This window comes from Sturnus vulgaris, chromosome 1 (genome assembly GCF_052056855.1).
Source record: "Sturnus vulgaris isolate bStuVul1 chromosome 1, bStuVul1.hap1, whole genome shotgun sequence".
Taxonomy (NCBI): Eukaryota; Metazoa; Chordata; class Aves; order Passeriformes; family Sturnidae; genus Sturnus; species Sturnus vulgaris.
The window spans coordinates 140,333,104-140,347,683 of NC_142243.1; the positions used below are offsets into that span (position 1 = coordinate 140,333,104).

General features: G+C 32.3%; 1 protein-coding gene across 4 annotated transcripts in view; it reads right to left on the minus strand.

The window, feature by feature from the left end:
* Nucleotides 1-209: 209 nt before the first annotated feature.
* Nucleotides 210-14,580, minus strand: part of CSMD3 (CUB and Sushi multiple domains 3) — a 587,774-nt gene continuing 573,403 nt past the window's right edge. For all 4 annotated transcript variants that reach the window (XM_088178475.1, XM_014870085.2, XM_088178481.1 and 1 more), the window contains 6 exons: nt 13,862-13,927; nt 11,644-11,802; nt 8,376-8,488; nt 6,343-6,430; nt 3,757-3,892; nt 210-2,368 (listed from right to left, as the gene is read on the minus strand). In XM_088178475.1, coding sequence (XP_088034601.1) covers nt 2,209-2,368; nt 3,757-3,892; nt 6,343-6,430; nt 8,376-8,488; nt 11,644-11,802; nt 13,862-13,927 — 722 coding nt within the window. In that variant the 3' untranslated portion in view covers nt 210-2,208. The remainder of the gene's footprint in view (nt 2,369-3,756; nt 3,893-6,342; nt 6,431-8,375; nt 8,489-11,643; nt 11,803-13,861; nt 13,928-14,580) is intronic.

Consider the following 14,580-nt stretch of genomic DNA (forward strand, 5'->3'; position numbering starts at 1 on the left):
AGAAAATAAATAGCTTTAAACATTGTGTTCATAAATTTTTAAAAGCAATCTAAATCTCACAACTTCACCTAAAATTTGCAGAAAGAGTCAGAAAAATTAACATGATTTTAAGACCCACAAGAATAACAAAATTGAATTATTGATTTGGTTATTTTTTGTCTTCCCAACTTTAATAAGTTTAAAGCTCATCTTCCAAAGAAGAGACATGGTTAAAAAAAGCAATTGTCCAGTTTTATTTTGTTTACATTGCACTGAAAATTTACATCATACTTTTACAAATCCTTTTTCATAAAAATATACTTCTTTACAAAAGTGTATGCATTAATATAAGAGGAGTAGCCAGTTGCAGAAGAAACATTTTAAACGATCTCAAATGTATTAACCTTAACATTAATGAATGAATAATAGTTATTGCAGTCATTTGAATAAACAAGAATAAATAACAACCAATGGTATAAAATATAAAACAGCATCCTTTTAGTAGAATACAGTTTGACAGAGTTGTATGAATAGTCAAAACAAGGTGTTGTAAAATGATTTATAAGAAATTCATCAAACATTATAGAAATCCAAGCAGCAATCCTGGGTACAATGATTTTTGGTAGGCACTCTCTATTACGGTAATAAAAAGGTTATTTTCACAGAATTATTAATGTCTGAAAGGGACAATAACAGATAATTCACACTGGCTAACACACAGCATTTGTGAGTCATGCTATGAATGGAAGACAATGACCTACACCAAATAAATTACTGAGTTCCTGCTGAATAATTCTGATATGAAATAACTGTAAAACGAAGAATTGCATTTCCTTAGAAGTGATTCTGGAATGTCTAAAACTTGTATTTGAGGGCTGTGGAATCTGAATTGTCCCTAAAATGAATGGATTGTCCCTAATAAAATCATGGCTTTATATATATATATATATATCTCAATTTTTTTTTCATTGCACTATGGTAATATATTCAATTTTAAATGAGCTGTAAAGTTTTGTTTCCATAGAATACGGAATATATAGATAAAATAGATGTGAAAACACAGTATTTCCAAATTATACCTTCCTATTGCCTTGTAAATCTGACCCAAAGTTCATTGAAGTCTCTTAGAATCCATCAATTTCAATGGGATCATATCATGCTTTGTGCATGCATATTGTCGAAATGCTGAAGGAACAAACAGGTGGGATATGGCCTAGTTTTAAGTAACATGGACTGAAAAATTGACTCCTATTGTTGATAGTGGGATTTCATTACTAATATTACTGTAAACTGTTCTTTTTAATAGGAAATATTGAATTATGTTTTAATTTTTGAAACAAATGTGAGATGGTCACATCTGAATGTTCTTCAACATTAAAGGAACACAGTCACATACGAAGCTCAATTCATATTAGATTCTTCATTGTAAAATTTGTCTAGACATGATTGAAAAAAGAAATATATAAACATTGCAATTTGTGTATATTGTTAATAGAAACAGAGAAAACAAATTTTACTTGGAACATGAAAATGAAGAAAGATGTAAAGCAGGGAAGAAATCTCATTTTATAAGGACATGAAATTTAATTTTTTTTTCTCTGATATGAAAAGATTAAGTTATACTTGCTGATTTCTAAATACTACACCCTGGACTCAGAAATTCAAGTGTTCTGAGAAAAATAAAATACTTAACGGACTGAAAAAGAAAAAAAAAGAAAGATAAAAACTCATGAGAAAGATGTAGCATATGACTGTTAAAGAGAAATCAGTGACCTATTTTCTCCTGTAAGTATAGCTCTTATTTTCTACCTATATCTTTTTTTTTTTTTAAACCCAGTCTCTCTATTATAGTTTTTATAAAGCACAGAATACTGATAGTGGATGCTCCTCCAATATATGCAAATATGTTTTATGTTTTAGAATAACCTCCTTTTTTAAAAAAGCAAATAAACTGTGAGTAGCACTCATGGAGTGCAGCAAAATTTTTTAAAACTCTCCGTGGCATACACAAAGAAGAATTTTGATCCAGTTTATGAAAAACAAAATTAAAAAAAATAACTACAACCCAGACTTGCCTATCATCTTCAGGAAAAGGTGACCCACTAGATCCTGAAAAGTGTGCTTTAATTTTTTTTCATTTCTTTTTTTTTTTTTTTTTTTTAAATCAGTGAACTGTGTGTGCACTGTGTTATGTGTCAATTTCCAGACTAAAGACAAATCATTACCACATTATACCATTGTGCAAACAGTGTTCAAGTTGGGGTCAAATCGTACTGCTTTCCCTTCCACTGACTTTGCATTTGTGTCATACATGGGGTTTTCAAAAGCAGCTTGTCCATTATTATTTTCATGTACAGAGCATCCTGTATACTGTGTTTTAGGTGCAGTCCTGTAGAAGAAAGAGAACATTTGTAATTGCAGTTTTCTCACTGACTTAATATGGTTTAGGAATCAGAACAGAGTTTAGCTGCCAATTCCAATTATAGTATCTAAATATGACATCTGGATTTTTTTTACAATATTTATGCTAAGAATTAGTACTGTCTTTATTGAAGTTTAAGGGCTTTATGATTCCTTGAAAATGGTGTTCACTTAGAAACTTAGTTAACAACTTTAGAAAAGGCAATCCATTGTTATTGTGTCCATTATCCAAGTTGTTATCCATTCCACTTGGATAATCAAATTATAAAGAATACAACAAAATCTTGTAAAGACACAGTAATTCCCCAGTCAGATCACTGAGGGGCTTTTTTTCCCCTTTGGAGACTCAGCAATTTTTCAAAGAATAAATTTATAGCTGAAATTCCCTCTTTTTCACTAAATAACTCAAAATATCAGAGTTCAAACCCTTAAAAGTTTTTTATCTATATTGCTATAGAAAATGCATACTATATTGTAATTCATCAATATAAAAAGCCAAGACAAGCGCTTACACCATACAGTTAATAGCAAATACATAAAAAATTACGTGGGGAATTTTTCATATGCTGGAGCAGTTGAAAACAAGTAGCATTAATTAAAAATTATGGCACATGTTTTAAACGAATGTAATCCTGTAACGTATATTACTAGTATTATCGTCAGACTATCAGATGTAAAATATCACTTTGGCAATTAGTATGAAATTAATTGTCTTGGCATTAAAGTGATTAGGGTTTCTTTAGTTATCAAATGCTTTAAAGCTGCAGAAGAAGCTTACTGCATCCAAAGAATTAATACTGGTCTCAATAACATGAAAAAAACTGTTAAACTTTGATGAAACTGAAAAGACTGGTGGCTAGTTAATGTAATTGCATATGAACTAATAATTTCAGATGCAGAAACAGTTTCACAATGAAATCTATTGATGATATAATGTTTGCATACACTTGTATGCAAATAAACTGGTCAGGCACTAAGATAAATTACTCAGGATATTACTCGATTCTGTCACATGAAGAAAAGAATAAAGGAAATTAATTGCCAATACACACAAAATCTACCAATTATATTATTCAGCATCTGCCAATAATTTACAAAATCTCTGTTATCATGAAGAGATAAATTTATAAAATTTTAAATAGGTAGGAATGAAAGTACAGTGCCGTATAATAAACTCGTCCCTTATTTAGTATACCAGATCTTAAGAGATGTAGGAAGAACTGTCTACATGCATATTTTGCAAAGCCTTTGTTGTTTTACAGAAAACTTTATTTACACTAGCAAAAACTGAAGACAAAAAAAAATTACCAATACTTAGAGAAATAGAGGAATTCTGTATATATAATTTGCACTTACCTTTGTTTATAAAGATAAAAGCCAAAACCAGCAAATATAAGGGCAAAGAAAGGCACAAGGATAGCAATGGCCACTGAACTACTATTTGTACCATGTGGTTGATTAGAAGAATTTGAACCCTCAGACATGTTAAGACCTAAAAAAAAAATAAGAAAAAACAAGTAATATTGTATAAGTGTCTCTTAGCAGCAGCACATACTCTTCCATAATCTTTGGAATTCAATAACACCTTGTTACTGAGTCATCATCATATGCTCTGCTGCATACATACAGGTTTATGCTGAAGCCACCTGGTATTTTAATATATACCATATCCTGATTAATATGTGGATGCCACATGTTGGCAGAACAGTACATCTACTCTGGTGCAGTAAATATCTTTCACCATAATTCTGCATGGGATTCAACTTTTGTATGTAATGAAAACACATTACTGTACTGTGATGTGAAAAAGTCAAATTTATAATAATCTATATATAGATTGATTATATTACTGGTTTTATTTGTATATTTCAGTAATTAATAAATACTACATATATAAAACCCAAGCATACTGTCAAGGAAAAGGGCAGTCACCTGATAAGGCCAATTGAAAACTCATTACTTCTACAGATGCTGCTGTTGATACACAGAGTGAAAAGGATAGAAACACTTTTGAATAGCCAAAGCCAGATTTTGATGAAAAAATAGTAATATGACCTCCTGCATGGCTGAAGAATACATTATCTACATTATCTACACAGACAAGTTATACCCCTTTTAAATGTGCAGAAAGATTAAAACAATGACTGAAACATTATTAAAAAAAAATCTTTATAGAAAGAGTGTTTGAGATTGGAATGGGCTGCCCAAGGAAGTGGTGGAGTCACCGACCCTGGAGGTGTTTAAAGAAAGATGGGACGTGGCACCCAGTGCCATGGCTCAGTTGATAAGGTGAGGTTAGGTCCTAGGTTGGACTTGATGATCTCCAAGGTCTTTTCCAAATGATTTGATTCTGTGATTCTCTAATGCATCTTCAAAGATAATTTTCAAGATTTTAACTGTCTCTTTTATAAATTGCTTAGTTCATAATGTTTTCTGACTTTCTTGACCATATAAGATAATATACAGAAAATTTAAAAAAAAAAACAAAAAACCAACACAAAATAGACACCAAACAACCATCCATGGTTTAGACCCCAAACAACCAACTACGTGAAGAAAATTGTGTGGGAACAACAATTAAAATATTTTATTTCAGAGAAGCTAATTTTGAGGTTGTGTGCATGAAATAACAAAGTTGTAAGCATGCTAAACAAAATCTGTTCAAAGATTGTGAATCTCTTTGTAGCAATATTATTGACTATATTAGCTACAATTAAATCTTGTATAGGAGTTGACTCTGAACCATTATTTTCCTCAAACTTGCACCGCAATAAAAATTACCTTCAATATATTATAGAAAAGAATCTTAAACATATCATCCAAAAATCAAACGAAAAAATATATAATTTTTTTAATAATCTATCAATACAATTTTTCAAGGAAGTCTTGTGTTTTAATTTTTCCTAGATGACTTTTAAATATTTTTAAGAAGTTGTAAAAGGAAATAACTTCTTATATTCATTTAAAGAAAAAAAAAATGAAAAAGATATTTCTAAAAATTCTTGCAAAGTAATTTGCATATGAAAATACAGTGAAAAGCAAGATCAGTATATTTTACTGTGACTTAGAACTGTGAAAAGAGAAAGATTTGACTTTACATTCCTTCTTTCCAAGAATTAAAGGATTTCCTGATTTTACTGAAAAAAATTAAGAATGGACAATAACTTGTGGCTGAAAGAATATAATTTTCCATCGATATATAGGAATTTTACCTGAAGGTAAGAACTCTATCTAAACAGCCATTATATTAGTGAAAAATAAGTCCTCTTCTAAGGTATTCCCAACAGTATTTTATTATTTAAAATTCAGAATAAACTAAATTCAGAATCTCATGGAAGAAGAAATATCAGAAATATCACAATTCTTAAGACAACATTAGAAAAGAAAATTAAATTCTTTTCTTAAATAGCACAACAGAATGTAGTCACCAGAGTTCTGTTACCAAAGCTCTCTTAATATAAAAACAAAAAGTTAATTTTAGGAAATAGACAGGTATCAAGTAAGACGCTTTTCTTCTTAAAAATAATATAAGTATTTACCTGCAAATATTTAGCAATTTCCCTTTTCTAATGAATATTTAGGTGAAATAGTGTTTCAGCACCATAAGCAAAAAAATCAGTTTTTCAAAGCATTCTACAACATGGGTTTTCTAGATAGCTATTAATATATGAAACTAAATGCATTTTACACATAATTGGATAAACAAATTGCTCAAAATATTACACATGAATATGCATATTAAGCAGTAGATTGCAAGTCATCTATAGCTCCTTACAACATGTTTGTAATTACCACTTAAATGACAGTTTAAAGATATTAATATCTCAATAGTCTGTAAAATATCAATTCTGTTAATATCCTGCAGATACCCTCATACTACTGGATATAATAAAACTGAATATAAAACACTGAATTAGCAAATAATTAGAATTTGTTTAATACCTATTCTTTGAAGCCCAAATTGTCCATAATCTTTACCCTGGATGAATCCTTGAAAAACATATGTTGCTCCATCAGGTTCAGCAGAAACCTGTAAACAAAAAGTACTTTGAATTAAATGGGGAAAACTTCGTTGCAAGTTACATGTATCTATTTGAAAGGGAGCTATTCTATTCTATATCCTAATATGTTTAGGTAGCTATTATTCCCCATTATAAACACCTTCTTTTTCTACGAAATTTATATATAAAGTCCAAAAGAAAAGACAGGACTGTTATAGGCACAACTTAGACATGATGTTTTATGGTTACATATAACACCTTCTACTACCTTTCACCTTTAATTTTTGAAACCACTAAGACCTAAAGTTTCTAGTAGTTCAATTGTCAGTATTTCTAAGCTCTTATATACTTAATAATTTTCTCTTTTATTTAGGAAGTACTTTGAAAAAGTTATATTGGATATAATCCTAAGGATGCAGGTATTGAGGTTTTAATAGCTAGTTTTAAACCAAATAAAAATTACTTCAAATTAATTGAAAGTTCTTTGATTTTTCTCAGTGCCTGTGCCAATAAGCACTTAATTATACAGCCATGGACCAGAAGAATATTGAATAAGGCTTTGGTACAAGGGCAAAATATGCAACTATAAACTAAAAGGCTTGTGGGAGGGAGGGAATAGTTGTGACCCCATGATTATCTCTCTTACTACAGTAAGTACAGTCTAGACTATTGTATACAACTCCACAGATACTTGCTTCTAAGAATAGTTATTAGGTTCAAATTCAGTGTTTTCTAGGTAAGTTCCTTTAAGCTTTTCCCTTAAGCTTCCCTTTCTCAAGGGAAGACACAGTAGGTCTTCAGCAGAGACCTGAAGCTATGTCTTCATTGAAGAGCGGGTGCCTTTCTTATGTGAATTTTTTTCTTTGATCTAAAGCAGCCTCTTTTTGCTATTCTAAGACTCAGTGAAAAAAAAAGGTCAAATAAGAACAGTATGTAAATAGCGTATGGAATTTAGGAAGTATGCTGTCTACTTTTGTCTATTTAGAAATCTGAAATTAAATTCTTCGCTTTTGCTACCTCGGGAGCGTATTAGTGAAGCCTAAAGTTTGTACAAGACGAGAGTTAAGCCTTTTTACTAGCACATTCACTGCTTAATGAGTTTGGTTTAAGGTTTTCATTCTGCACCTTTTAAAAAAAATGTTGTTCAACCAGTGCCACTTGCTATAAAATTATACATTTTTATGTACAGTTCAATATACACATGGCATGTGCACACATAGTGGTGTCCTTGTAGTGCTTAACCAATAAGTGAAAAATAAGAAAACAGACAAATTCTTTAAAAAATCAGATGGTGTAGTAAGGATGTATGAGTGTTTATCCTCATCCAAATAATTTTTGGCTCTTTATTGTCTAAAAAAATCTACTTTTTTCTCTATCTATTCTTGGAAGGTATTTAGTTTTCATGGTTTAATTCCAGAAACCTGGGCTATTTAACCCTCTCCTTTACCTTTTCTCCTCTCAGTTATGTGCTTTCTTCCCCTCTGTTTTAAAGAATAAACTAAGACCCAGAACCCCAAGGGGCCTAATGCTAAATTGGAGTAATCTATTTTGTTTTACACATATATGTGGCAGCTCATATTTTTCAAGATATTTCTAAAAAATCACCAAAAAGTAAAACATGTGTGCTAATATAATGATCAAAATCGTTATTGTATTAATTGAATATAATATTATAAAATGGTTTTATGTTTAATTATGATAAAATTTCTAAATATATTGGAATAGAGACCTAAAAGAAAGGTTTCTATACTAGCATGCATTATAATTTTGCTTACACTCTATGTCTGTTCCCATATTTTCCCTCAGACTGGTCTCCTGCATTTTACAAGAAAATTTTCATGCACTTTAATGAATTACGCTTGCAAAAAAGATTCCATTTGATATGTCTCAGGATTTTTTGGATGTAAAAATCAGCATGATTTCAATCACACACACAAAAAAATTCCCTCTCTTTTGTAGCAGAAATATACTCACAAAACCATCCATAGCCCATTTTTCCTCTTTCAACTTGCTTGCAGATGTATGGGAGGGTGCTTTAATGAGATATATGTGGAGCATTAGCCGAGCTTCCTGGCTTTTATACACTCCTGTAGAATATAGTTTTAAAAATTCATATTTGTGTTGACTAGAAAAATAATATCATCTTTGGAAATAAAAACATTATCCCTTGCCTTAAAGAGGAAAAGCAGGAAGAATAGATAGCAATTGTCAACATTGTTTGTTTAGAAAGTTACTCAGTTTTGCAATTATTTCAATAATCACAAAGTATCAATAGAAACAGATTTTAGCTTAGCCTATAGAGAGGAGAGAAGGGAAACCCCATATACACAGCTTTTACTTCAACCCTTAGGCAGAACATTGACAGCAATCTGATTTGAAACGGAAAGTATTGTTCTGAATCACAAAGAGTGTATTTACTGTCAATATATATCATTTAGCCATTGCATAGAAAATGTGATAATAGGAACATCCACACACAAATTTATTCCAAAAGCTGCTTTTAAATTAAAAAAAAAAATCTATGATTGGATTGTTCTTCATCAGTTAATATGGTCAGTTACAAAATAGTTTCTTCTATATAATGAGAAGACTTGTACACAACCATATTTACTTTGTAGACATAATTATTGACTCATTCTTGTTCCTGCAGAATAATTATTTATTAGAAATTATCATTATTTGTTAATTTGGAAATGAAAATAAAATACCACAATATGTTTAGGGATTTCATCTCCCATGGGCAATGATTCCTAATTCATATTTCTTGTGTACATGCCTGAACTGAAAAAGCCAAAGTCTTCTCCACATTAAGGATTGGTGACTGCCCTGTAGGAGGTATCATTACATATAAATAATCTCTGAGCTAATGAGAAGACTTACTTTTGTGTTAACACTGCTTTGAGCTCAAGTGAATGAGCCTTGGCAAGATGGGTTTATTCTATGTATAATTACAGCAAGCACAGGTGTCAAAATAAAAAGAAGTCAAAATAGATGCATCAAATGCTGGAATGCAAAACAGTAAATTATGCAGGAGGAGGGAGCTACTTTTCATTTGAGAAAACTACAAAATGAGTATAGGTGAATTCAGCTTTCTAGCAAGTAAATGTATTTTTTGATCCACCCCTACTTCCCTGTCCCTAAGATACCCTTTCAGTGTATAAAATCTGTAGAACGGGGAAATAAAAAAAAAAATTACTTGATGACATGTGCAATGCCTGTACATAGAGTAGAAAAGGATATTTGGAATCACATTTGTCTAATAGAAGGAACCTTTTATTTGGAGGAGGAGTGTTTTGAGTCAGAAAACACAGCCGCTTACTTTTCTAATTCCAAAAATACAAGATACTACATGTTTTCTTAATATCGTCACAGAAATTACATGGATGAAAATAATATAATAGAAAAAAATCACACACAGCCAAGAAAAACATGGTTATCAGTCAGAAAACATTCAGTCCACTCTCAACCATGATTCTTCAAAGGATACCTACAAAATAACAGACAAACCTAGTGATAAAAATTCACTACTCTACTCAATACTGGGAAATAAGATCTCAACAGAAACACAGATTCTGTGGCTCATTGCATCCTTCCTGACCACCCCTCTCAACAACCAGGACATCAAGCCCAGCCAAATAAATTTATAAAAGGCAGATCTTGCTTGACTACCTTGGGCTCCTCCTTTGATAAGGTGACTCAGTGGATGAAAGAAAGGCTGTGGATGTGGTCTCACTGATCTCTAGTAAAAGCTTTGAAACTATTTCTAACAGAATCTTCCTAGAGAAACTGGCTGTTCATGGGTTGGACAGGAGGACCCTTCACTGAGTAAAAAAACTGACAGGCTGGATGAGCCCAGAGATTTGTGTTGATTAGTGTTACATTCAGTTGGTGGCCAGTCACAACTGGTGTTCCCCAGAGCTCAGCACTGTGGCCAGTCCTGTTTAGTAACTTTATCAACAATCTGGATAAGATAGCCTCAGTCAGTTTGCAGATGACACCAAGCTGGGCAGGAGTGTTCCTGTGCTGGAGGGTAGGAGGGCTCTGCAGAGGGATCTGGACAGTTTGGATCAATGGGTCTGCAGTTGGGCTTGTGAGGCCCTGGGGCTGCTAGTCATGGCTGAACATGGTCCTTCAGTGTGCTCAGGTGGCCAAGAAGGCCAGTGGCATCCTGGCTTGTATAATAAATAGAGTGGTCAGCAGCATCAGGGCAGTGATCATCCCCCATATTTGGTATTGGTGAGGCCACCCTTTAAATCCTGCATTCAGTTTTGGGCCCCTCATTACAAGAGAGACATGGAAGTGCTGGAGCATGTCCAGAGAAGGACAATGGAGCTGGAGATGGGTCTGGAGTGCAAGTCTTATGAGGAGAGTCTGAGGAAACTTGGGCTGTTTAGTCTGGAGTAAAAGAGACTGAAGAGAGACTATATCCTCTCTTCAAGTACCTGAAAAGAAGTTGAAGCAAGGTGCCTTTTGGTGCTTTTCTCAAGCAGCAAGTGGTTGGATGAAAGGAAAAGGCTTCAGGTTGTGCCAGGAGAAGTTTAGATTGGATCTTATGAAAAAATTCATCACTGAAAGGGTTGTCTGGCATTGGAACAGGCTGTCCAGGGAATGGGGGAATCACCATCTCTGGAGGTATTTAAAAGATGTGTACATGTGGCACTTCCAGAGAAATGGTTCAGTGTTGGATTTGGCAGTATTAGGTTAACTTGGTTATCTTAGAAGTCTTTTTAGACCTAAACAATTATATGATTCCAACTTTTTTTCCCCCCTTACTTAGAAAATCTAACAAATGTCAGCTCTAGTCTCTTTCCATGTTCATTAGGTATCTCTGACTTTCCACATCGACATTTACCAATCTCATCAAAATTATTATTAGTCATTAGGCTACTGTGGGGAAATTTTATAATTCAGAAAATCTCAGGAACAATACTTGAAGTTTATTTAAAATGTTTAGAAAAGAAACATGATAATTAATATGATTCTTTCACTCCTTATTGACTATTAACTCCAAATAAACTAACACCTGGAAAAGTTAAAAAACAAACAAACAAACGAACAAACAAAAAAAACAAACAAGTGGAAAGAAAGAAGTGGAAAAATCCCTACGTCTGTAAAGGAACTGAAATGCAATGAAAATTTCTTTGATAGGATAATAAAAATTATGTTATGCAGAAAGTGATATTTTTCTGTAAGACAGAAAAATTAAAGAAAAAAAAGGAAATTTGTTTTCTTTAGCCCATACCTGACAGCAGCAATTCCATATTGCTGTTTGTAAGTGTTGCATTTACTCTTCCTGAAGTTGCATTGAAACTGGTGACAGTCAAAGTCATGGGTTGCTTCTTGCTTTTGTAATTGTAAGATCCTTTCCATATATAGTTTTGGGCAAATACATCATCAGGAACTATACAGAAGAAAACATGTTTCAATACATTTTGCGATATTTAGTAATTAAAAAGTCAAATAACCAATAAAATGTATGATAAATATTAGCATTTTCTTTCCTTTACTCTTTATAAATCTTCTAGGCATTATTTTCAGATATAAAACATAAAAACCTGGCTTGAACTTTTATGAAAAATGTATTTGCACTGAAGAACACAACCACAACTACATATTCATTTGCTTTTTTCCAAAAATATGGACCTGCCCCAGAGTTAACCAGTTTCATAAATTCTAAAAGCTTTAGCCAGAAGATCATATTCCACTCACTGTAGAATCTTTTCTATGCCAGCACAGACAGCTAGGGACATATGGCTAGTATTGAGTTTTGCAGAAATTAGTAGCTATCTAAATATCAAAATTTTCATAAGCATTTTCTTTAAATGACATGAAATATTACAGGCATTTTCTTTATTAACTAGTCAATTTTTCTAATGAAAAAATAGAATAAATTTTGTCTTGTCTTCAAATGCTTAAAAACATTGTGGGCTACACCAGGAGAAAAAAAAAATTATTCTCTAGTTTAAAATTTAAAACAGATCATAGTCCACTGGGGAATAAATATGCTAGATTTATACACTCACATTTAATACTTATCATTAGCAAACTGAAAAATTTTTAATTTAAGTAATGTTATTTCAGCAACAAAAAATCCCCACCAAAACAACAAAAAGCTGCCTTTGGCGTAAAAACTGACACATGCAAATCTTTAAAATCTTAACATGAAGTACCTTTCAAACAATTAAATTAGAAGTGATTTGGGATGAGCTTGCTACACTTTCCAAAGTAATGTTATCAGTTATCCCTATAAGAATCACTATTTAAAATCAGAACTTTCACATTATTTGAAGTAATTCACACTGAACTTAAAGCTTTGTGTTCAGGTGTGTATTGGCATCTCATGTCAGATAAACAGAGAAGAATGTTTGCTCTTTTTTCTCTCAGGATACATTTAAATCAAAGTCTGGGGCACACTGAAATACCCACAGTTTTCCTTCATCATTTATTTTTGCAACACAAAGACAGGTCTTCTCCATCAAGGGTGAAGAGCTTTCCTAGTTTTTTGATCTCTGTGCTGTACGTATATTTGTGTATGTTTCTTGAAAATACATGTAGATACTGGACATGCAAGCAAGGAAATTGCATGGTGGAAATGCTCTGATGCTCTTGATTTGTAATCCACTTGAAATATATTTTCCTACTTTTAGGAAAGCTGATCTTTATGTTCTACATTGGCAGTTAATTGGGATTGCACAAAATAAATGAAAATTTTCTGAATTGAAAACTTGATGTCTACCATTCAGCAGCACATCATTGAAGAAGACTGCTTTGAACTAGTACACAAAATGTTAAAATAATAAAAAAAAAAAAAGCCCCCAAATCCCCATATGCTAAAGTACTATTAAATCTTATTCATTATCGGTAGAAATTCAATACTTTTATTATAGCCAAAGGTTAATTTTAGTTAAGGAGACTGCTCTTTTCAAAATATCTCTTCAGTGGACAGAGAGCTTTTCTTGTCAGGACACCCAAATATGATCTTCAGCAAATCTGTTAAAACTGGAGACTTCAGCCAAAATTCGAGAGATTACCTTGTCTCAGCTAAAATTCAAGGCTAATACGAAGTATTTAGGTAAAGCAATCTAAATTAGCGATATGCAAAAAAAGGGCAGAACTGAAGAAAACTGTAAAACATCTTTAAATTATTTCAAGGTGAGTAGTACAGTTTCTAAATAGGTAAATTGCATAGAACCTTATGTGTACGGAACACAGCAATTTCAGTGAAACCAATAAAACTCTCATTACATAACAGATATTGTATAGAGATATAAATGATACCATATGATAGATGGACTTCAAAATTAGGGAATAATTTAATTATCTTTTTCCCCTTGTTAATCTAGTGCCTAATCTAATATCCTTTATGCATTCTAAACCACTCAGTGCAACCTCATTAAACTGATCCTCATTGTTTTTTGCACAGAAATGGTTTATAATTGCATAAATCTTGGAATACTTACCACTTAGTTTGGGACTTGGTGTTCCCAATGCTGGTCTAGGATCCTTCACTAATATTTTAGAACCAGCTGTTAGAAAGAATAAATTATATAAAGATAAATCAATAGCAAAAAAAACCAAAGAAAACTCTGAAATAAATAAAATACTTTCTATCATGGAATTTATTTCTTAAAAAGCATATAGGATGATGTTTAAAACTTAAGTACGAATGAGATTTCAGTTGGCACAAAGCCTTAGTATCACAGGGGCACTTGCACACAAATTTCTTCTGTTCCCCCATATCCTATTAAATCAGGCACCTGGATACTATTTTCTATACTATTTTCAGCCGTCAAATAGTGCAGGGTTTCACTTCAGAATCCATGTTTCAGAATTTACAGTCCTGGACCATGCACCTAATATGTGAGATACCTTCTAATATAGTATCTAATCCTGGCTATATCACTTGGGTTAGGAACAGTGAACAGTGCATTAACTGCAATAAGACCAAAAAGTGAAGACACACATAACAAAAGGAGTTTGAAATCGTTTCTGTCCAGGACTTAACTATCTTCAACAATACTGAGACATCTTGTGTTCAAGACTGAAAACCTATAGGTGCTGCCTTAATTTCTTAATATTGAAGGAGAAGGTCCCTGATTCTTTAAAGGAAAATAACAGAAAGAAACAAAATAGGCTGTCCACAGTATCTGCAACTGCTCAGGTGATATGGGAACTGGAA